Source organism: Solea solea, chromosome 17 (genome assembly GCF_958295425.1).
Source record: "Solea solea chromosome 17, fSolSol10.1, whole genome shotgun sequence".
NCBI classification, from domain to species: Eukaryota; Metazoa; Chordata; class Actinopteri; order Pleuronectiformes; family Soleidae; genus Solea; species Solea solea.
In genome coordinates, this window is record NC_081150.1 from 2216386 (window position 1) to 2241147 (window position 24762).

A 24762-nucleotide genomic window follows, 5' to 3' on the forward strand; every position below is an offset into this window, starting at 1 on the left:
CACAAGGAGAATAGGGAAAGAGTTGTCTCCATTCACTTTCATGGCTCCCATTGTCTCCTCATGCATTAATAAGAATACAAGAAGGTTATTAAATCTTAAGATAAAAATTATTAAGACTAGAGGTCAGATGAGAAACTGATCTTGTGTAAATAAATCAAACCTCCATGCATGAGTCCACTGGGGCATCTTGACCCAAAGCTAATAAAAATACACCTCATGTTTTGGCAGTCCTGCATTGCAAATATCTTTTGGACAACTATGTCCCAGGGTAAAAAACAAAACAAAAAAGAGTCACAATCAAGATGTCTCCTTCTGTCTTAAATGCAAAACTTTCTAGCCAATATACATAGATATCTATAGTAAATGAGAAATCCAAAGCACAGGAGACCTGAGCTGAGCTACATTTCTATCAGAATAATTAAAAACCTGCTTGAGGGTTGTTACCACTTGTCTGGGTGTGACAGTGTGTGTGTATGTGTGTGTGTTGTTAAAGTTGTGTCTGATACCTCTGCATAATTGCATGCATAATTAATTCGGACTTCATCAACGACAAACTGTTTAACTGTTCCGGAAATGTTGAGCGACAGACACCATAAATTATGATAAATGTGACCCTGCACATAAAGCCAACAATGTCAGGCAGAGACAGGGAAGCGTAACTCTGCAGTTAAAATCTTTGGTTTAATGATGTGCAAACAGCTTGATCTATAGCTGCTGCGGTGATCGCACAGTGTGAGCTCCATCCATCCATCAAGGGTGTCAACGATATATTTCGAATTCTGAAATGATGAGGTGGCCGTAGGGCAGCCTGTTTGTTCACAACCTGTAACTACAAGCTAAAAAAGTGAGCTTGGCAGCAGAGGAAATTAAATTTTCATCAAATGTATCTGACTCCACCACACTGTTAACTTTTGCACTGTCTGCATTATTTTTTACTTTTTACCAGCAACTCACAACAAATACTAGACAAGTAAAAAGCCTATTTTCCACCTATGGTCCCAGCTCTCCTTGGCACGGCACAGCAAGGTTTAGGTTGGTTTTCCACTACAAAATAGTACCTACTCAATGTAGGCGATGTCATCACTGCACGGCTGCATGACACTGCCATGACTTCACCCAAACGAGTGACTAGTGACTTGTGAAGCAGTTGTTTTCAGTGAAAGTGACTCATTAGAATCAGTTAATTAAAAGTATTTGTTCAGTACTTCCTCCATGACCGGAGCACAGACCCCGTCTGACACTGAAATGCAGCGGCAGGGTTTGTGATGCCACACACGATCAGCAGTGCTGTCGCTAAATACACCCGACTTCTCTGTTAAATATTGAGATTTTAGACATTAAGACATACATCCCTGGTAGTTGTTGGCTATTAAACCACGACTTTTTAACTGATCGACAGTTAGGCATTGTTCGGCTTTATTTTTGTGTTGAATGTCTCTTCCTTTGACGGCACTCTGACCACTCTCATGCATAGTATCGCCTCAGTGCGCTTGGAACCTCACCAGAGCAGGTACTAAAAAAGTACCCAGTACAAGGTACTATGCTAGTGGAAACGCAAAATAACCATGCAGAGTCGAGTCAAGCCGGTGGAAACACGCCATAAGAGGGATATATACTTATATATATATATATATATACACACACACACACTGCATATACAATCAAGTAATCATTAGGTCCATAAAATGTCAGTGTTTGTCAAACCTCAAAATGTCTCAAGATTTCTTTTTTATATGGAGCAAAGAAAAGGTCTGAGAACTTATTTCAATTATTTAAAAAAAATCACGTTGAAACCAATTAATCCATTATGTAATTGATTAATCGCTGCAGCCCTAATGTAAAACTATAAGAGGGATGACATAACTGACGATGTCATTGTGTAAGAATAGCTGCACTATCGAAACCCACTGGTGTATTTTAAACATGGACAGGAAAACAGGTCTATGAGAGATGATCAAAAATCCTTCACTCACTAAAACAAATATAGAAATATTTTGGAGCATAACAAGAACGATTCCAACACCTTGATTGACATCAAATTCAGGGACATTTCAAGGACTTTCCAGGACCATTTTCTTCAAATTCAATGGCGTCCATTTTGATTTGATTTGCAGCACACTCTGCATCTGGCCAAGTGATTGTCCTTGGGATCTTTGGCAAGCCAGTCCTCGCAGAGATCTTGGAATTTATCACGTAATTTGAGACCAACGACGGAGAGAGACAGTGGACAGTGCCCACAACACAGATGGTAATTACGACTCGACATTTGTTCTGTGTAGGCCTAGTGTACGTACATCGAGCAATGCAGGCATGAAACAGTAGGTGGTGTCGTAACAAACAAGGGCACATTGGTGGGGGGAGACATTTACCTAAATATCAATTGTAACAATATCAATATCTTGTAACAAATTCCAACACTTTCAATGACCCACAAGGGCCTTTGGAAACTGTTCTTCAAATTCACAAACTTTCAAGGATTCCAAAGACCCGTGGGAACCCTGCCTCTGCAGGATTTTATTTTAAAAGGCCCTTATGAGACGGCAGCATACATTTCAAACAGGCAATTACAGTTTGAATGTGAACTTTACATCCCATATTCAAAGTAATATCACATTTCGAATAAAAAGTCACAGCCCTAGTGATGACAATTCATTGCTGCACTTTATTATTCTTTTTTTTTGCTTAGAGAGAAATTTCCCAGCACCATGACATTCAATTTTGCAGCTTGGTTTCTTGTCGCTACGACCATATGAGGGGTGCACACACTGAAAGAGAGAGAATTCCTCCTGGTGCTCTTGGAGGACAGAGAGCCGAAAAGAAGTGTGAGCAAGCAATGAAGAGCAACGGAAGGAAACAACAATACCCCTCAATATTAGGGGTATTGAATATATTGCACACATAGCACAGTGTTAATTTCCACATGCACACACGCACACACACAACAATAAATTATTTTTTCCATTATTACACATGAAGTGTTATGCATTCAGAAAGCCATTACCAAACTGACAGGCTATCTTTCAAAAATGTACAACCAAAACTAACACTTTTTAATATTTGTAGGGATAATATTTCACTATTTTACCACTGTAATGAGAAAAACGTTGCAGCAAATTTTATTGAGCACTGTTTTATGAAACAGTCTCCCCTCGTTGACGATTTTGTTTGTGTTATTTCACAATAAACTGTCACAACAAAATGTTTAAGGGCGTGTGGGGCAGCCAGGCCACTGACTATCCAATAACAACAGAAAACACATCGGTCATGAACAAAAATTGAAGCTGAACTAGGTATATTTTTCAATAATATTGGAATAGTGGTTTGAGCTTATTTCCCCCCAAACACTTGAAGCTCTGAGGCTGTGTACAGACCACCAGGTTGCAGAAAGTGTTTCAAACACAGACATTCTCATATTAAAATAAAATATAAAAAATGTTACTCATTTAGAAGACAAATACAAGATAAGAGCTGTAGACATTCTCTGTAGGTAGCCTGGAGCCTTGACATCCCAAACTACACTTGGTGCAGACAAACCCACAACACTATAAAGGAGATAGCACCCTTAATGTTTGGCACAAACAAACCAGTATTACTCTAAAAATCCTATTTAAAAACAGCTGATAGCCTGTGTCGAGAATCAAAACTGTCCTGAAAATGTTCCTCTGGCCACAGGATTGTTATTCCGGGAAGAAGAGAGCAGTGCATGGGAAATAAATAATTACCGAGGAGTGGAGAAGAGCATTAGCACCAAATCAAATGACAGCGATTATAATGAAAACTTGGAGGAGGAGGAAATACTGCAGGACAAGAGTTGCATAGCTGAAAATGTGTGGTGAGGAAAGGAAAAGCTAAGCGGGTCTAATTCCTCTGTGCGAGTCTTAAGTCTTTGCGGGTGTAATCCTTTCATTATTGGGTTCCTACATACTCCCCGATTTATCTTTCCAGACTTAATTTATGACCTTAAACCCTTGCTTGCAAAAAAAGATTGAAGTTTTTGCTCAATGTTCTATGTTGATGAAACAGCCAGTGGTTTTATAGAAACTAACTGAGCCACATTACTCTTCTGATTTTTCTTCAGAACAACTACCTTAAATAAGAGAAAGGCTTGGGTTGCACAAACATGGGTTATTTGTAATTGTTGAAATTTAAACTTAAAGTCAAACTTTGCAAGTCCGGTCGATTGCAAGACCTCCTCCTGATTCTGCGGAATCCGGTTTTCTGCTAACAGACAGTAGAGGGAGTGGAAACGGCCCCCAATGTCCCTGCACCAAGCCATTTAACCATCACAATGACTCCAAAGCTGTTGAATTAGGGTAGTTAAAAGGTAGGTTTTAAATTATTTCTTCAGGAAAAAAATCCCAAATAAATAAACCTCCATAAATACCTCTATCCACAGTTGTCCCTGGTGCATAAGTTTTAAAATGATGACTTATTCAGATATTAGCTCCAAACCTAGGTAGGCAGCCTTGAAGTGGATTGTTTTTAGATTTTCCATGTGTCCACCTGCATGAATTCAACTCCAGGACGTTGTCTATGATGCTCTAACGGGGGACTCACGTGTGCAGACATGAAGTCCATCATTTCTGCCAATGTTGCGTGGCTTAGGGTTAAAAAAAAGGATCTCTGGTAGTGCCATAGACTGTAAATCTTCCAGTTTGATGGTTGAAGCCAACCAGAAAATTAATGTCCTAAATAATGACTCCGCTGGTTACAAAAACAAGTCGATTTAAGTGGAAGTCTGTGGACAAATTGGCCTACTTTTAATTATTTCATAACGATCAGGTCACTAATGCCACATCCAAATGGAAACACAACTATCTTTTTCTTTGTTTGAGGAAATGTCTTCATCCCCAAAAACAATAAAATAAAAATCTGAACACTGTAGAACATTATGCCTGGTCTATACATTGCGCTGCAACGCTGCTAAACCAAAACCGGAATTTCTAATTAGTATACATTACAATGTATACAACCCCAGAAAAAGAGAAGGAACGAACCAAGCCAGGGCGGAAAGAAGGAAAGAAAATTAAAATTATTTTAAAGCAAACAGACCGAACAATCTTCAAACACAAGAAGAGGAAGATGACAAAAGGTAAGCGACAGTGAATTCAAGCGCAAGAGAGAGGTGGGATTATGATATCGTTTTCCCAAAGTGGCGTAGTGTTAGTGTCAACACAAAAACGCAAGGGTGGCATTTTGAGCATAAACCCATTTTCAGACCTAAAAAAAACACATATGATTGGATACAGTCTGACTGACAACTGGTATCGCCAGGTGACGTCTGTACATTACCGCTTGCAAAACCTCAACATAGCATTAGCCAAGTAGTGAAACTCTAGGCTTCAGAACAGAAGTTCACACTTTGATGGGGCTCTGTAAAGTCTGTAATGTCTGAACTAAACTCACAAATGTGACTGGATTAGCAGGCGCCTGTGTTAGAAAATTTGCATAATGTAATTTGATTAAGGTGACACTCGTGCAGCCACTTGGACAGCTGAACATCTCTCAACTTCTGCCGTGCGCAGCATGAGCAAATACAAGCAGCGGACCCACAATGCACTTTTGACACCCTGCATTTTTTTAAATGAAAACAAAGCAGTACGTATGAAGGGGGAGCAGTGGCACACTATCAGAGGGGTTCCTGAAAAAAGATATACATTTTTCATTTTGTTATCTGAAACAGTTTGTAGACTACTTTCGAATCCAACTATCAAAACATTTCGAGGGAAATACATGGGGAGGGGGAGTCCCTGGAATATAATTGAATCTGGCAGGTGGACCATGGCTGAGAAAAACCTCTGCTATAACATGTGGCCTAAGTTGTCCTGACACAAGGCAGTGACACTGGGCCTCATTCCCATAAACAGCAACTGCAGCAAATGAGCCATTAAGTTCCACATTATGGCTGTTTGGCCTGGGACGACTGAGTGTGCAGAAAAACACAGACTCACAGAAGGCTGTTGGGAGCAGAAAAAACTATTTGTGGGGCTCTCCATGCTTTTATTGTGATTCTTGACATATTATGTGCACATAAGCTGTCCATGTATTTTAATTATTTCCTAATAATTACCTCTTTGTCTATAACTGAGTTTTACAAGCTTAAACGATTCTGAAGATTACACGTATCAGCCGTGGATCAGAAAAGAAACATATAAAGGGAGACTTTTAGGTTTTTCGGAATGGAGACTCTGAGATAACTATCGTGAAAATATATTGAGGTTAAACCATCCACTTCATCTTTTTGCCCACCGGTTAGTCATGATTTCCCACTTTAAGAATCTATCGGTACCCTGCAGAGTCAGGAGCGCTCAGAGGTGTGATGAGCGATCAGAGCTGGACAGGCACTTCCGCATGAAAGATGAGCTACTTGGGAGAGTTGGCTTTGAACCTGGTCCATCAGTATCCTCCAGGACGGTGGCTAGAAGCTCCTGCTTTGATGGCAGGGCCAGCTCTGCTCTCCCTTAGGCTCAGACTCTAAGCCTCTCAGGTCAGGGCCATGAAATCCCAGTGTTTAGACAAAATCTCAATGTGAAATGTTTGATCTGTACTGTCAAATTATTCATCCATCAGTCAGTCTACCAAGGTAGAACTGTTTATTTATTACATCAAAGCTGAAGTAGGCAGGATGGCTGGAAAATCTATTCATCCACAGGTCATTCAAATTTGTGGATCTCTGAGCTCCCTTCATCAGATGACCATGGACAGACGCACTTGATTCATGAGCGAGAATGGATCTAAAGAAATCTCTAAAACTCTTTCTTTCCTGATCCTAAGATGTGTTTAGTTGTGTCTTTTTTTTGGTTTCTCTGCTTAATAGAAAGTTAGAACTGCAGAGCATAGCTTTAGGAAGATATATCATTATTCTGCCTCATTTTGGTCTTCCTAAAAAATATATTGCAACAGTATTCAGGGGAAAAAAAAAGTACGAGGGCAACATAGATGGTTCCGTGGTGGATAATCATCAGGCAACGGGGGGGGGGTGGTAAAGTTATTACTGGTTCATGCCTGAGTTCACCAACAGAAAAAGGTGCTAGCAACTAATGCTGTCTACCTAACTTGCAAACTGAGACACTTTCAATTAATAAAGGCTGTGCACTGTGTGTGCAGCGGAGGGTCAGATGAATCAGCTGTCAGTATGTGAGTGAGTGAGAGAGAGCACAGGGTTCCCACACATTGAATAAGCACATCAAATAAGGACTTTTCAAGGACTTTCCAGGGCCAATTGCCTGAAATTCACAGATGGTGTCCACTTTTATAGATTTGCAGCATGCTGTGCATGTGGCCAAGTGATTGTCCTTGGAATCTTTGGCAAGTCAGTCTTTGTAATTTTCTTGGGTGAGATAAAGATCTTGTGCAAGATCTTGGAATATGCATTTTTCCGGCATTGTGTAATATATGCCTCTTCCTTAATGTTAATCGCTCATTGCGTACTGTAGTCTCGGTACATCCACAAATGCAGGGAAGCGGTAGGTGGTGTCATAATAAACAAGCACACATCGACGGTGGGAGGCATTTACCAAAATATCAACTTAACTTCTTTCATGCACAAAATTCAAGCACATGACCCATGTTTATCTAGGGCGATTTTCAAAAGGATTTCAAGGATCGGTGGGAACCCAGAGGAAAGAATGATGCATTGCATTTTTAAATAGCATTGAAATAAAGAATACAGAGCCCTGTGAATAAAGATCACCTCTGTTACACACACACACACAAATCAAAGGAAAAAAAATCCCCAGCGACACAACAAACAAGAACTTAGACTTAGATATTTTTTTTTGGGGGGGGGGGGCTCTAAGCACAAAATGTGGAGAAACAGTATTACATGACAACACACTAATGGGTGTTGTTGTAAAGGTGAGTTTGTGTTACTCTTGTACGAATGCATGGGTGTGTGTGTGTGCGCATCAGAGAGCACCAGGACCAGTAGGAAAAACACAGAGGATCAAAAAGATTCTATATCAGCATTTTGGTAAGAGGGTGCAGCACCACTGTTACCCGGTTCAGATAAAAACCCTGCTGATGGTTTTTCCTTCGTCTGAAAAACAAGCTTTGTCAAGCAAGACTATCAGCAGCGCAGGGCCAGGTGGGGGTAAGAAGTGTTTATCCTATCAAAGTGCTAAATTATCTGCAGTAGAATTAACTTTTGAAACTCTTCATGGGCACTTCTTCTTTATGTTTTCAGTCATACTTTAAGTCAAACAATTTTCCTTAACATAAATCTATTAACCTACTGTGTGCAGCACGGGAATGTCGCTAGGCCTGGTTGCCAGAGCAATATTCAAAATTACAAAAAAATGAATTACCCACTACAGCTTTAAGTAGCTCGAACCTGTTTTTCTTTGTTATCCCTGCTGGCAGCAAGTTTTCCGACAGCAACTCTACAGCCAGTGCCAACTGTGTGTCAGTACGCCATAAAAAACACCCTCTTAAAAAACTGAATATTAACAGCATGTTGCCTTGTTACTTTATTTACCAGCACAGAGATTAGATAATTATTGGATGTTCTGAGGTATTCATTCAGACCGACACACATTGAACACACTTCAAATCCTCATATGTAATGTTTAACTTGTTTACTTCTTGTGCAGAAGAAAACCCTGCATAACAAACCCCTATAAAGACAAAAAATAATCAAACCAAGTCTTCAGCAGTGCTGTGCTGTTAAGATTGTTCTGTTCATTTCTGTTCATTTCTGTTCAGCTTGTGAGAAAAAAAGATGCCTGCAGGGTTATGAGGTTAAACAAAGGGTGAAGCTTTTTTTTATGATTTGTCCAGTGTGAACATGCAGTAATTCATCTGGATGCTGAGCAGGGAGGCCGGAGGGGGGGGGGGGAGGCATTCACTACGCTTCCTGCCAGTATATGGATGGAGTGTGACTGTGCGCTTCATTTCCCATGCCCAATTTTGGTGCTTCCTTCTGGTAACAGCAGGCAGAGATGACAAGGAAAAAGCCCTTTCCCACACATGTGCCTCTGTCCGCAGAGGTCCAGTCAAGGCAGCAGGATTATAATCCTCGTGTGCCACACTATCTTACATAACAAACATTTTGAGTTTGTTTGCCACCAGGAATGAGTCACAATTTGTCCAGCGGGGCAAGAGGAGACTGTTGCATAATAACAAGCCAACTCCGAAGATGTTAGACACTCTTCCAAAGACTGAGCTTTTGTTTTTTTGGTTGCTCTTTAGCCACAGTTGCTGCTTCCACCACGTTCAGATAAAAGGTAAAGCTAGGGTACAAACAAATATCTAATCCCAATATTTTAGTCAGCTCCTGAAGGGATTAAAATTAGGGCTGGGTGATATGGGAAAAATCTTATCACGATATACTTTTTACATCATTCATTACCAATATATATGACGATATAAATGGAATCAATATTTCTTAGGGCTGTAATCAACCAAAGAAATTCTTCGTCGACTGAAGCCCTGAAATGTCGACAGAGTCATCACGTGCATCTGCGCAATATCATAGGCCATGATTTCCGAAAATATACCACCAATCAGTATCGACACATAAATCGACCAGTCGACAGGGACTTTACAGCCCTGATATTTCTGTAAGGCTGGGCGATATGACTTGTAAATAATATTGCAGCCATTTCAGGCTATGTCCTGATATACAAGATATATGGGGATATAAAGTTGCTCACAGGTTGTTTCTCTGGATTCATGAACAGGGTTTCTCTTACGATGTTTGTGCTTCTCAAAGGAGAGTGACAATACACTCTAAATACACTGCAAAATAAAAACTACTGTTTATGATCTGTATTACATGCCTAAAATACAGTTATTACCTTTCATTTCAGATAACACCTGGTTCATTTCTCTGGGCTATTTAATGTTAACTGAAGGATATTTATAAGTGTTAGAAACAATAAACTAGTCTACAAATATGGATTAAAGTTTTCATGCTTGATCAGCCCTCTAACTATGGTCTTACAAGGGCGATGCAATGATGATAAATGATACAATTTGTCGTGTTTGCAAATGTTGGCATGAGGGCTGCAACTAAGGAATTAAACAAATAATCTTTCAGTTATTTTTCTAAATGAATCAATTAGTTGCACTAACACTGATGACAGCTGCAGGGTGAAAACTTTTGGTGATTTTTATTGCTGCTGATATTCTGCCTCTTTTGGGTCGGAAACAACAATTATTTGTGTGCTATATGTGATATATATGTGTGTGTATACATACAAATGTATATATAAAAGCTTGTTTAGTGTTTAATTACTTGTTTAGTGTTTTAATTGCAGTTGTTATTTACATAGTTTTTGACTTTTTGTTATTTGGATTTATTTTACTTTTAAATTTTGTAAAATATCATAATTTTAGTTATTGCAATATCATAACCCCTCTTGACCAGACTAGATGCTCATTGGCCACCAGGTCATTTGAGTTTGACACCACTGCTCTAAATGGACTCAAAATTTCCAAAAATCACTAAAATAATTTTTGAAATAACTGTCAGTATTCACCAGATTATGCCATAAACGAGGGCATGGTTTGACAATGGTTTGAATTAAACAGACAAATGCTAATGTTTTACTATCAAGAGTTTGCGATTTTGTTCAATTATTGGAATTGACTGTTCGAGCCATAATTGATATGGAAACAACATTTTAATACAAAACCACACAGACTGGGCGTAGTAAAGATGGGATATATTACCCCACCGTTCTATTTGTGATCATTTATGCAACTATCTCACAAAAAACTTTTCAATTTACAGAAATTAACTTGTCAAATGATCTACTATGACTATTCATTATTTAATATATTTCAATATCTTTGGGTTTAGACAATAAAATGTCTGAAAATGATTATTTCACATTTATTGAGCAAAATATTTGAATTACTTAAAAATAAAAAACCAAAAATAATAATTTTAACAGAGTTTAAATGAAGAATAACATATACGTCTGCATACATTTCCTAAAAGACTTCCAGAGTCATTCGCTCAAAATAAGAATAAAGCAATTCTGAAAGTGAACATCAGCAAAACAGACCAGTTCCAGCCCACTGGCTCTAAACAAACATTGTATGCCTGTGGTCCTAAGCACCTGTTTCTGTGTGTCTCAATGTGTGTCCTTGGGGCGAGAGTTGTACAGCAGTAATGCAAACTACTAAAGCTTACACGATACCCTAGGCAGTAACTTATGACACGTGGCATGGTCTCAGTGTTTGAATTTGGGTTGTTTTTTTTGACTCTTGATCATTTAAATTTTGAGTTTCACTTTACTTGACAAATCATATAGATTTTGAGTAACAGCTGCATGTGAGGAAGAAGTGGAGAGGAATTTCTCTGAATATAATAATATTCTACAAAACCTGATGCTAAGAAAGATCAGAGGCATTCAAACTAAAAAAATACCAAACCTGTTTGATAAAATGCTGAATGTGTAGTTCTCATGACATTTTTTGTATGATTCTGTTCCAGCCTTCCAGGTCAGTTTTAACACATTATTTATTTTAACCCGACAATCTCAGTCATCACCTTTAACAAACAACCTGTGCTAAACAATGACAGAGACCCATTAATTGTCTAGTGGAATGCTGCTTTACTCCTCAACAATGAACACTGAAAGAATCCTCAGGGGAAGAAATTAAATGACGATGAAGACAACACCCATGGTCTCAGGCTACCCTTTGCCAACGACACCAACCTCCAACTGTTGTTAGTCTTTTCATTAAGAGATCCTTACCTATTATTAGTAGTTGCATTACATTAAATAATGCTGTCTTTAACTGGGCATATGAGATATCATGTTTTGTTTTCTTTAATAGTTGGTGCAAAAACAAAAGGCTAAGAGGGCTTGTTACACACTTTAGGTCTGAAACAAAAAGATCAAATCTGCATGGCGGCAAACAAAAATCAAATAAATAACCACTAAATGAATTTAGGAAAATGTGTTAGTCTCTCTCTCTTACTCCTGGACACAGTACAGAATGATTACATGAATAATAATATCCTTGCTTTGACTTTAAATCTTACTAGACAGGGTCAAATCTCATTAGGGACTTAAAATGATTAAATTAGTCAATCAATTTTCTTGCAACTGTGGCTATCAACAGGAATTCGGGAGTTTACTTTTAAATCATTTGAATATTTGCTATTACAGCAGTTGATGTGCACTCACACCAAGTGTAGCTAGGTCTCTGTTTTCATTTTATACAGGCAATAACACAAACACCCCTTTCTTGCTAGAATTAATAGGCCTTATAGTGTTGTTGACATTTAGTAGCCATTAATTACAGAGCACTTATAACAACAAACTCGTTTTCTATTTCCCTAAACTAATCACAAAGAAAAAAATATGCTGCTTTTAACAATAGTGTACATTACATTACTCCTCTCTTTATACCTGCTGACTGCTCCATCTAAAAACCAGGAAAACCTCTTTCATAAAATGTCCCTGACATAAGTAAACGTGTCCTAAACAAAGTGAAACTTGACACACCTCTGTATCATGTCAACCCAAACACAACCCAAATAGGAGTTGGAGGCTAAATGTAAAAGTTAAGTTATTATTCTAAAAACTGCAAACGACAAAAAGTAACTCCATGTATATGTCACGAGAGGAATGTAGTCTGTATAATTCACTATGATTTACTTGACGTGCGGCTCATGTCAATGTTATACTGATGGATACTTTCCACAATGATTGAATAAATAGGAAACATTACTGTAAATTGCTGTTCGTGTTAGCAAGCTCGCTGAAAGCTGCATCACTAACAACATACACACAAATAATCTTACCTGGACTCTTGAGGTTATATTGGTTCTCCATGCTGACACAGACGGTGACGACTCAGTAAGATGCTGAAGTGCTGATGGCTTTCTTTAGCTAACTCGCTAGCAAGCTATAGCTTCACTTTAGCACCCCGGCTAGCTTTCTTCAGGTCCTTAACTACGGAGCAGGACAGGTGAAACCGCACTTCTTCCACTCTCTCCGGCGCAAGAAACAACAAAGGCTATATGACGCAGCCGTATCAAAACTACAGTGGTGCTCTCAAGTTATGTATTGTTTCGGTTTTGAAACTATTTGCTAAACGTTAACCACGTGACGTCATTTGTGGGAACGTAAACAGGAAGTAAAAGCCGCTTCTCACCAGAGTTGAAAGAAGACCCGCCCATATACAACCTCTGATTGGCCCAGCCTGAATTTCTTTTATTTGTAGCCAATCACCAGCGCTCACGTCAAACACAAGCCAATAAAAGCAAACAAAGCAAGGTAGGGGCGGGTCTTCTTTCTCCGTTGGTGGGGGGGCAGAGTACAAATTAATATGCTCTTGACAAATATGACGCAGCATCGGGCAAAATTACTTTTTGTACATGATAATATATTCATAATTCCATATTCCCTGCATGTATTTGAAGTCAAACCTTTTTTCAGTCCTAAATTTAGTCATGGTTTATAGCAATGAATAAGAAAGGATTTTATTTTGTTAGCGCAGATTAGATTTTAACAAATTATATTGTTCCACAAACCAAACCACTAGATTATTATAGTGCAATAACAGGTAGTCTGATTTCAGCTTCTTAAATAATGACATGTATTAGTTTCTTTGCTCTTATATGACAGTAAACTAAATTTATTTGGTCTGTGGTTAAAAACACATTGGAGGGTTATTGTTAGTTCTTCTTTATTTGTCTTCATTCAATAATTTCCTCAAAGGTGACTTTGTTGTGGTCATTTTCAGGTTCGGTAACACATATTGACATTTTACACAATTCCTTCCTCTTATGGATGAAAAAATGAATGGTGTTTAAAGCTCCTCACCGTGAGACACTACTGTCACCCTGCACATCCCACCAGAGATTAATCACTTGTATTTCATTAACACAGTCAGTGCATCTTAACATTTAGACCAGACTGCCTTCTGCCTGCATGTCGGCCTCTTCCTGCCACCAAAGGCATAACTGCTAATTCATCATGTATTTTGCCCTTTTACACTATACTGCAGTGAGTCAAAGAATAAAATCATGAAATGGATGAAGCAACACACAGAAATCTGTGAGTTACAGACCCGATTATTTTGCGTAAGACTTCACAAACACTTTTAAAGCATTATGCATTGTGAGTTAATGAGCTCTGAACTGATTTATTAAAACAGACAAACAAATAAAACAGTTTTCCCTTTATTTCTAAATTGGTGAATATTCTTACTTTTCTAGATAATGCCTCTGCAGCCATTTTAAAGTCATGGATTTTGCTGTGTCACATGGAGCATTATCCTGCTGGACGTAACCATTAAACTGTGGCCATAAAGGGATGGATGAACGTGGTCAGCAGCAATAATCACACAGGCTGTGGCATTCAAAGTAATATTTACCCTCTAAGGTCTTTTTGTTTTTGGCCTGATTTCCTTATGAAAGTTTTTCTTTACGAGGCTGCAGTGATGCAAAATGAACGTAATAGCAGTTCAATTACCATAGCAACAAAGGAAAATATTAGCCTAGGAAAAATTAGACTCACATAATTCTATTCAAATAGCTCACAAACAACAAGGAATAATAGTTTTGTTTTTGTTTTTTACTTTGATGTTGAGGGGGCAAAGTATGATAGGTGTCACACACACACATAACCACACACGACACCATGTATACCTGTTGATTGGTGCTAATCAACAGTTACTCATAGATGAATTTTATATTGCAGTGAACTCGTAGGAAAGGTGCAACTCATAGCTTCCAGGCCAAAAAATACAAAATAAGGCTCTTGCTAGCAAATATCTAGACATATTTAATATTTAATCCATTTTTGAGTTTGAGTATTGACTCAAATGACCTGTAGGGCACAGATGAACTTCTAGTCTGGTCAGAAGAGGGCACCGCTCAAAAAACCCTAGCAGGGCTGCACACCATTTCAGGATAAAAGCATTTTGTTTCTATAATAGTTGCTTACAAAAAAACATGAATATAAAAAGAAAAACAGACAGAAAAATGTAAACACAACTGCAATGAAAACACAATTCTAGGTTATATATAATTTTAATTTAATTTACATTTATTACTGTGCTAAATATATCGTATATTATTATTATAATATTATTATTATTATCATTATTATCATTATTATTATTATCATTATTATCATTATTATTATTATCATTATTATTATTAGAGGAGGAGGTCATTATAATTTGATAGTAAAAGGTGGGCCACGTGAATTCGACTGTGAGGGCATGTGTGGCGAGTTTGACACTCTGATCTACAGCCTCAATAGAAATCAATATTCATATTCAAGTCTGATTATTTTTTTATATTACATATTTTATTGGTTTTGTGATAATGGGAATTTTAGGGAGACCCACCTCTTCCCACATTGACCAGGTCAGAGGTGCAGCCACATCACTGTCCCTGCAAAGTGAGGTGATGTAGATTTTATTATTCATATAACGTTTGCTTATTGATTCATTGTGTGTATTGGGCTGCCATGCACTGAAAAGAAGAGTTTTTCCCTTGTGTATAAAGATGACATAGAAAAGATAAATACTACCTTGGCCCACATGCCCAGTGTTTATGGGTACATTTAATTTCAGGCACAGTGACAGCTTATCACTGTTGCACAACAATGACTCCTGGAGTCCGTGATTACAAACCCTTTGCATCATCATTTCAAAGCAACCACCGGGTAAAATGAACATCAAATCTCCAGATCACAGCGCAAAGCATCGAGGGTGTGATTTGACCTCTGACTCATGTCGCACCACATCAAGAGCAGCCAACGCGTGCGCCCACGCACTTACGCTGTTGCAGTCCAACACAATGTCAGACAACACTAGAGTCGAGGGCACAACCTTAGGTGCAGCGTGACGTATATACAGATGAACATTTCCACAGAGAGCTACTCAAAGACAGTTAAGGAGCTGCTTGAAGATGGTGGAAAAGCAACTTCTAAGAGAACACAGAAGATGAAGTCACCAGGGCAGGAGGTGTGATAGAGGAGCAAGGAGGAGGAAGATCGGATTGTCCATGAGGATGTGAAGGAGGTTAGAAAGCTACAGAGGTGCAAGGTTGTGGAGAGTCTTGAAAGTGAGAAGGAGAATCTTACAGTCGAAGCCAGTGGAGTTGTTGAAGGACAGGGGTGTTGTGATCCATGGAGGAGCTTCTGGTGATGATCCAGGGCAGCTGAATCCTGGACCAGTTTATGGAGAAGCTTGAGAGGTGGTAATCTAAGAGGTAATCTAAACAGGATGTGACCAGGGCACTGACAAGGATGGCGGTGCAGTTAGGTGTGAGAGACGGGCAGAGACGGTTGATGGTGCGCAGGTAAAAGTCTGCTGACTCAGTGAGAATATTGATATGAGCTTCCAAGCATGGTGAGCTGTCGAGTATGACTCTTGACCTGGGGAGAGGGAGGAACTACGGAGATCAGGATTGTTATAGAAAATCTGTCAGATTTAATGTAGCTGGAGCTGATTTGGAGGCAACAAGGAGAACTTCAGTTTTATTGCTACTGAGGTAGAAAAAGTTATGAGAGAACCAGGATTTAACTTAGAGTAGACAGTCGGAGATGGATGATGGTGGGAGAGTGGACTTGTGCTTGGAAGACAGATAGAGATGGTTCATGTAATAGTGAAAGTGAATTCCATTCTTCCTGAAAATGTGACCCACGGGTAGGAGGTAGATGATGAAAAGGAAAGGACCCAAGACAGAACCCTGGGGAACACTTGTAGTTTTTGAGTTGACCAAAGATGTACGACTTGAACCATGTTAAGGGAGGTGCCAGTGAAACCACTTACAACATAACAATACAGTGGATAGGCAGAGTTTTATTTCAGCCTTATATTGGTTTGGTTTTTATAATCCCAACAAAGATTTTGGTAAATGCTACATTTTAGCCACGCTAAGCTATAGTGCTTAGTAGGGTTGTTCACACCTGGCATTAAAATGTGTCCTGTATGCGTCTCCTGTGACCACATGACACATCATGCTGTCGACGTGTTTGTGTGTTGCGTGTTGGTGTGTGTTTCTGGTTTTGTGTGTCTGTTTGTGAGAGAGAGGGAGAGAGATGTATGAGGCTGAGTGTAACAAATCCTTTCTTCTGTTGCCATAATATGACATAAGAACAACATAACAATTTCAGTTTCGTTCTTATTGCAATTTTAGTGTCCCAACCCAAAAGTAATGAATAAAATTAGATTAGGGAGTACATATATATATATATATATATATATATGTACATATATATATATATATATATGTACATATATATATATATATATATAGAGAGAGAGAGAGAGAGAGAGAGGTTATATCAGTACCAAACCAGTACTTTCTAAACGGTGCTTGAAATAAAAAGGAAAACACACAAACTTTGTCCTAAAACAATGCCTTTTTAATCATAAAGGTCAATTTGAACACAACATCAACTTAAATCCTTAAATAAAACCAATACAATTGAGAATAAGTAATAAATTAACCAATATAAAATAAAATTCAATAATATCAAATGTTACAATACATTACCAGGGTAACCTCCGTCCTACACTGACCCGAGGACAAAAGACTGCTGTCATCATTGTCCAGCACACTGGCAGGACTGGGACTCTGACACGTGACCGGCTGCTGTTCATGTGCTTGCAACTGGGTCACGTCAGAGGTTGTCAAGCACAGTGCATCATTCTGCTTTTAAGTTAATGCTGTGTGTCGTCAGATATTTGATCAAATTGGACGCGTTGCTCCCCTTGCGTAACAACATCTCAAGGCACATGTTTCATGTCGCACACTCCTTGGATGTGAAGTATAGCCAAAGCTTTGAAAGTTTGTCCTTACAGGCATCTCTGCAGAAGGCTCACTCTCGCTCGGTCGCGCTCGGTGGTGCAGGAGAAAAGCTACCGTCAAGTGCAACAAGCCAAGCACTGGCCCCTGCAAGTGATGCCGGAACACTAAGAGGCAGCGTGGCACCTAATGAGTTATTCAGTTTGGTCACTACCATTTATTTAACTACCCATCCTTCATCCCAAAATGTTTTAATAACTTGTAGACTCCACTTCCTCTGATCCTGCCTATCACAGCTTTAAGAGCGGCGTTGCAGAGTCGATGCCGCTCTATCAAGACAGATAAGACCAGCATCACCGTGGGATTAGACTGGACTTTGGGAAATCTCAGCACGTCCCAGGAAACATTCAACACTCTGACATCTCTGTTAGTCCATTCTAAAGACCGGGACGTCCCCCAAGCAGAAACACTGTGGAGAGGTGTATGACATCACATGTGAGAGCTGAGCGGGTCACTGCCTCAGTGACAGATACAGACCTCGGCTGTCACTCCACAACATCCACAGGGAGGAGGTCAGAGGTCACTGGCACAGCAATCAGTGGACGACTGGAGTAAAAGATTAAGACGGATAATTACATGTGACACCAGGGTTTTAGTGATAGTTCAGGGTTTTTTATATAGTGTGGTTGTATGAGGTGCTGACTGAGAACCAGCCTGAGACGTGAGGTCAGTTTCACACTGGATGCCTGTTAAATTGTTACGTGTTATAACTAATGAGACTGCTAAATCACATATGTAGCTCTAAGGAAGGTAACATAAAACAAACTTTTGCACAGGACATCACACAAATAACGCACAAGTAACTAAAAAACAACACAAAAAGACATTATAATAACCAATGCAATGCCTGCATATATGTACAATATCTATAGAATCGGTTTTCTGCCGTATCTCGCCATCAGATTGACTTTTCTGACCATAAGTTGAAGTTTATTTTGGACTTGTAAACCACTCACACCAAAGTCCAGAGTCCAGAGAGAAAACCAACAGTTTTTTTCATCACGGTACACAGGAGCTGTTGATCCGCTGCTGCCTTCATCAATAAATACAAGGGTGTTATTTTGTGAATTCAGTGAAAGTCTTTGTTTGGATTTACATAAGAGACACAAATTTAAACAACGAGGCAGCAGCAGACCAGCAGCTCTCATGTCCTTGTGATCTTAAAACACAGTTTTTTTCTATGGACTTTGTTGTGGGAGAGTTTCAGTTTCCAGTATAATGTTATAAGAGATAAGACATAAATGTATGGTGTGTTACCGTTTGTTAAGTAGCTAAAAGTCAGTTGTATTCTTTGGCTGGCAGCCGTGTTTTAAATGTGTCAGGCTGGTTCTCAGTCAAAACTCTTGACATATAGTCACCACTGACTCCCCCTTAGATACACTTATAACAATGCTGAACTTTGTGAGACTATTGACGATCCATATGGAAACTCAGGCCAGCCAACACATGGCCAGAGGCGCACCCTCGGGACAGCGGGCCCCCGAGGGCCGGTCCTAATGGTATATTTTACCCTAAAACCTCCACTAATATAAATTCTGGTAATAACCATCCATATGTCACAGTTCAATCAGCAGTTCGCCACTCACCTGACTCCACCCCACTCTACCTGCTAAGACACGCCTCCTCGTCAAGCCAACACGACTCACCTGTGATCACAGCTGCTCCTCATCTCCTGCAATCAGCCCTCCTTATATACTCCAGCTCCTCACTCACTCAGATTGTTCTTATATCTCCGTACTACACCCATTTCACCTAATACGTGTATGTTTGGTCTCCTACTGAGCCTTTCTGATTTTCTTGGGGAGGCAGTCACAGAGGATATTTGATTATTTGATGTTTGTAAGTGTGTATAGTGTGAGTCTGGTGTCGCCTCTGCACATGGCTAAATAGATCAGTTTGAAGCTTGAATCAAGATTGTTCTCTCTGTGTACAAACTTTAAATGATGATCGTGTACCAAAGAAAAACATAATTGCACTTCCTGTCAATTTGACCCCAGGAAATATCTATTATCTGAGTGTCTCAAACAAACAGGAGGCTGATTGAGCATTGTTAGCACGCTCCCTCGCCATCTCATGGTACTAATGCAAGTGCTTCCCGCTAAATTCACAACGTTCTGAGCTTAAAGCTCCATTTATCCCTTCTTTATCTGGCGCGTCACAGCAATTTATGTGCATCATTTCTGCAATTCCCTTCATCTCACATCGCTGTCAAATCACAGCATAAATAAACAAGTATATTTGCCAAAACTCCTCTAAAGACTTTCTTTCCTGAGCTCTCCATCACTTTTCTGGACAGCCGGAGAGCGACAAAGAGAAATGGATCCAACAAATAAACAGTCCAAGTAAAATTAGCAAGCAGGGCCCTGTGTTAGTTCCTCTTTTTTTTTTTTTAAATGTGTGTAGTGTGCACACATTTACACACTCTCATACATACACATTACCCAGTGGACTCACACATCTCATCAGTGTTTTGAATTAAATGGATGCAGCCGCAAAAGCAGAGAAAGGAAATTGATCTGAGATCATTTGGCTTGCAGTGGGCGTTTCAGCTGTTGGGAACAGTCGGTTTGAATTTTAAATTCAGATAAAGACGATTCCCTTGTTTACAGCGCTGGTGTGATTGCAGTGGATTATGTCGCACCGGACTGCACAGCATATTTGTGTTTAATTATGCAGATACAGAGCCACATAATCATTCTTTTATGATGCGCGATGATGAATATCTAACATTCATCTTTCTCCTCTCCTTTGTCTCTGGTCTCTGTCGACTCAACACACTCTGTGTCTGTCTGATCTCCAAGGGAAGTTGTTATAATAAAGAGACCTTGATATTTCACTATTTGTGAATGAATACATGTAAATATCACATTTATAAGTCATGTAAACAGTGTTGTGGATTCCATTAGAAGCTGAAGAGAATCCTCTTTTCCCCAAATTGTATATTTGTGTCACAACAAAAATACTGAAGAAATGTCAGGTCGTGACATGTGAAGGAAGATTTCTTTCAGCTTTTCAGGTCAGCGACACTTTGAGATGTCTGAGACGTAAACTCACCTGCTTTGTTTCTGGGTGGATATCAGTGAGTGTGGTGAGTTAGGAACAGAGCAGGTCAGTCCACAGAGGAATCACTGTGAGGTTGTCAGGTTCTATTTCAACTGTGCTGCACTTTCTAACAAGCTTCTCTGGAGGTTCACTGCCTCCAGGCTCAGGCTCTGCTCACAGACTCACATCTTTGAACTCACTGTTCAATCAAGGAGGGAGCAACAGAACACAGACAGGCCCAGCTTCAAAAAACACTGACTGGACCTTTAAAGGACTTTAGTTTACCTTAGTTTAATTGAGTTTGGATTAGTTTAGTATACTTAGTTTGGATTAGTTTATTTATTTCAATTTAGTTGAGTTTATTTATTTATTTCAGTTTAGTTTAGTTTGATTAGGTTAAATTGGTTTAGTTCAGTTTAAATTAATTTATTTCTGATTAGTTTATTTTTGTTTTGTTTAGTTTGCTTTGATTTGATTATTTTACTTGAGTTAAGATTTTTAGGTTAGATTATTATAGTTCGGTTTAGATGAGTTTAGATTATTGTAGTTTATCTTGTTCAGTTTTGTTTTGTTTTTTGCTTGGATTAGTTTAGATTATTGTACTCGAGTTAAGTTTATTTATTTCAGTTTAGTTTAGATTAGATTAAATTAACTTTTATTTTTTGTTTAGTTAAATAAATTCTGATTAGTTTGGTTTGGTTTAGATTACTTTATTTCAGTTTAGTTTGGTTTAGTCTATTATGGTTTTGTTTAAATTTCTTTTTAGTTTAGTTTAGTTTGGCTTAGTTTAGTTTAAATTAGTTTATATATGTTTAGTTTAGTGAATTTAGATTAGTTTAGTTTAATTAGTTGTCCAGTTGTTTGCCTATTTCCAGGTAAAACACACGTTATCAATGTTTTATGTTTTCTGCCTCTCTCCTCCACTCTTATACACCACAAGTAACATGTAATCTAAATATATATTGTATACATATATATATATATATATATATGATGGGTGATATGTAAAAATGTAAAAAATATGAACAATATCATTTGTTATCATGTGGCCCCATCAGTCATTATTCTCACTCTGCAGCAGGGCCCCTGTGTGTCTCTGTATCCCAGAATGACACGTATCATAATTCCATGTGGATGTGAGTAGCACCTCCCTCTGCGGCTTCACTGTACTAAAAGAAGAGATGAGTAAAAGAGCCTTCATGACATGGTCACACTCTCTCCCTCATATGGGAGCACAGTTGCTCTGATTTCGTGGTTCATGGAATGCTAGGTTGGGGTTTTTTTCAGCACCACTGCCTCCCTATTTTCAGCCATGTTTTCCATGCGAGGAAACTGTGCCTAATCATCTCAGGGACATGGGGGGGGGGGGGAGTTCTACCCTGCATACGCGATCAGTGACACTTGCCCTGTCACATCATTAAGCCACAGCCACACGTCTCTGCTGATTCTATATCATCGCATATCTTGACCCCCACAGTGCCACCGCACACTAAAGTGCTCTCCAGCCATGTCAGTGAAGATAGCCTGCGTGGACTGTTTTTGACTGGAACGACGACGAGCCCACACAGTGTGGAGCGTTGGTGTTGGGTTTGTGGCACCGGTGCGACCTCCAAACACGCTGTCTCTCAGTATGCCGGCTGCAGACGAGGCCAGTAATCCCGTCACATCAACCTTCAGAGTCACAACAGCAGAACTGAAAATGTCTTGCTCCATTTCCACCTCAAACTCATCATACTGGGATTAAACAACATCACCGCTGTACTTAGAGGATAGAGCACGAGGTATTCTTCAGAGGTCTTCAAATAATTGAACAGCCCTGGACGAGTGCGGGACACTAATCTGGCCATTAGATTTTTTTTCCCTCTCAGTGATTCCACTGTTGGATCTTAATTGGTAAATCGTTCAGATTGAAGAGATAGGACACGGACATTTGCTCTCGATAAAAACATCTCATTTTAGTCCCTTAAAGGTACAATGTGTAGGATTTAGTCATAGGCGTTGGTGATGTCGGATGTCACAGCTGAATTTCTCCACAGTGACCTTCAGATATTCTTAAAACCTGAAAGTTGTTTATTTTGTCAGTTAAAAATTGAATAGTGAAGACCCACTCCTGATTTCTGTAGTAATGAAAAACAACAATTCATTTATTCAGGTGACTGTACTCATTAAATCATATATTTGTATTTACTTATCATTTTAGATGCAGTTTTTTCCAAATGGAAATCATTTGAGAAAAAGCTCATCTAATAAAATCTACACCTGCTCAAGTCCATAATATCTTAATATTGTATGCCTCATGCTTTTATCTTGCCATTAGACGGCCATTTGTTAGTGGAGACTAAATATGTATATATATTGTATATATATATATATATATATATATATATATATATATATATATTATATATATATCATGTTGTCGGACCTTTGACACACACTGAGATCTCAAACCTCTCTTGATGGACTGATATTTTTAATTTTACATCTGTGCCATACAGCGGTGGGTGGAGGGGACGGGAGTTTGTTCATGTTTTCTTTTGCTTTATGTTTTTACTACTCTGGTAACTTGTAAATGAGAGTGTTTGCTGCTGCAGATAAAGGCACTGTTCAAGGTGGAGCTTCAAAAAGCTGTTGCTGCAGCTGAAAGTGAGGCATTGTTTAAAAACAGCTGGTTTTTGTTAGAGGTCAATCAAAGCTGCTCCGTGACGTCATCAAACTAGGTCTTTTGACTGAGAGAGAGTGAGACGACATACTGTGCAATTAAGTGACTAAAATCCCGTTTTCCTCGTCTCCACTGGCAGCCACATCATCACTGTGAGCGTGCCTCTGTGTCTCAGCCACTTTTTGACACAGTCAGGCTCATGTGGGAGAACATCACACCCTTTACATCCTTCACTCCAGCATCAGAGCCTTGTTTCACAGAGAAGAAAGAAGAATAGTGGCTGCTTGGATGTTATTTCAGGTTTCTAAGTACTTATGTTGTCTGTACATCAGGCCCAGCCCTGATCTATTCTCGTTGCCGGCTTGAAAAGTGGCAATCAACAGTCGCTGATGGTGCTCCGGTGAAGCCTCAAGGATAAACAGAGAGTGAAAACCTGTTATGGGGCTGAATGGTGTGTCCAGAAGTGTGTTTAGAGAGGCAACAACCCTAAAGTCATGCTCACTATCTGTCTATCTGTGGTGACACACACACTGTTATTCTCAGTGCAAGTGCAGAACAAACACGCTCCGCTCTCACGATATTAAAAATAATAAATAAAAGTGTTAATTATTCAGACTTCCAGGGTCTAGAGCTGCGGGAACATAATGAAAGTTGAGATTCTAAACACTCAGAGGTGTTTTAAAGTCTGGATGTCAGTTATAGGAACTTGTGCACAAAGCTTTTGTGATCTCACTCGTTCACAGTGGAGACGACAGCGCTCCAACACTGTTCCTTCATCAGCCCTGTGAAATCATCATCATCATCATCATCATCAACTCAAACCGCTGCGATAATGAGCCGACGCTTGTGCTGCTGCACGAGCTTCAGAGAGGAGGTGCTTTGATTGTGACACATCTGGACAGTTGGTGTGTGTGCGTGTGTGTGTGTGTGTGTGTGTGTGTGTGTGTGTGTGTACAGATGAATTTCTAATGAAGAGAGACGGATAAAAAAAAGAAAAGCTTTATGTAATGTCATGAGGTTGGCTCTCCATCAAGTGCCGCAATCTTCCTCCCACCAAATCCAGATTAATTCTGCTTTTGTGTGTGTGTGTGTGTGTGTGTGTGTGTGTGTGTGTGTGTAGCAAATCTGTCAGTGACAAAAACAGTTTATGATACTAGTTCTGTGTGATTTACAATAGATGTTTGGGAATTAAAGTATATTGATCACATAAGATAATGTTAATCACATGATTTAATCATTTTAAAAGTTGGTTTTCTTTGATCAAGAT

The 24762-nt window shown here is 39.2% G+C and overlaps 1 protein-coding gene across 1 annotated transcript in view; it reads right to left on the bottom strand.

The window, feature by feature from the left end:
• The window catches only part of ube2j1 (ubiquitin-conjugating enzyme E2, J1), a 50305-nt gene extending 37207 nt beyond the window's left edge, over positions 1-13098 (bottom strand). The window contains exon 1 of the mRNA XM_058613830.1: positions 12764-13098. Within this exon, the coding sequence (XP_058469813.1) occupies positions 12764-12794 (31 nt within the window). The 5' untranslated portion in view covers positions 12795-13098. The remainder of the gene's footprint in view (positions 1-12763) is intronic.
• Positions 13099-24762: the final 11664 nt, after the last annotated feature.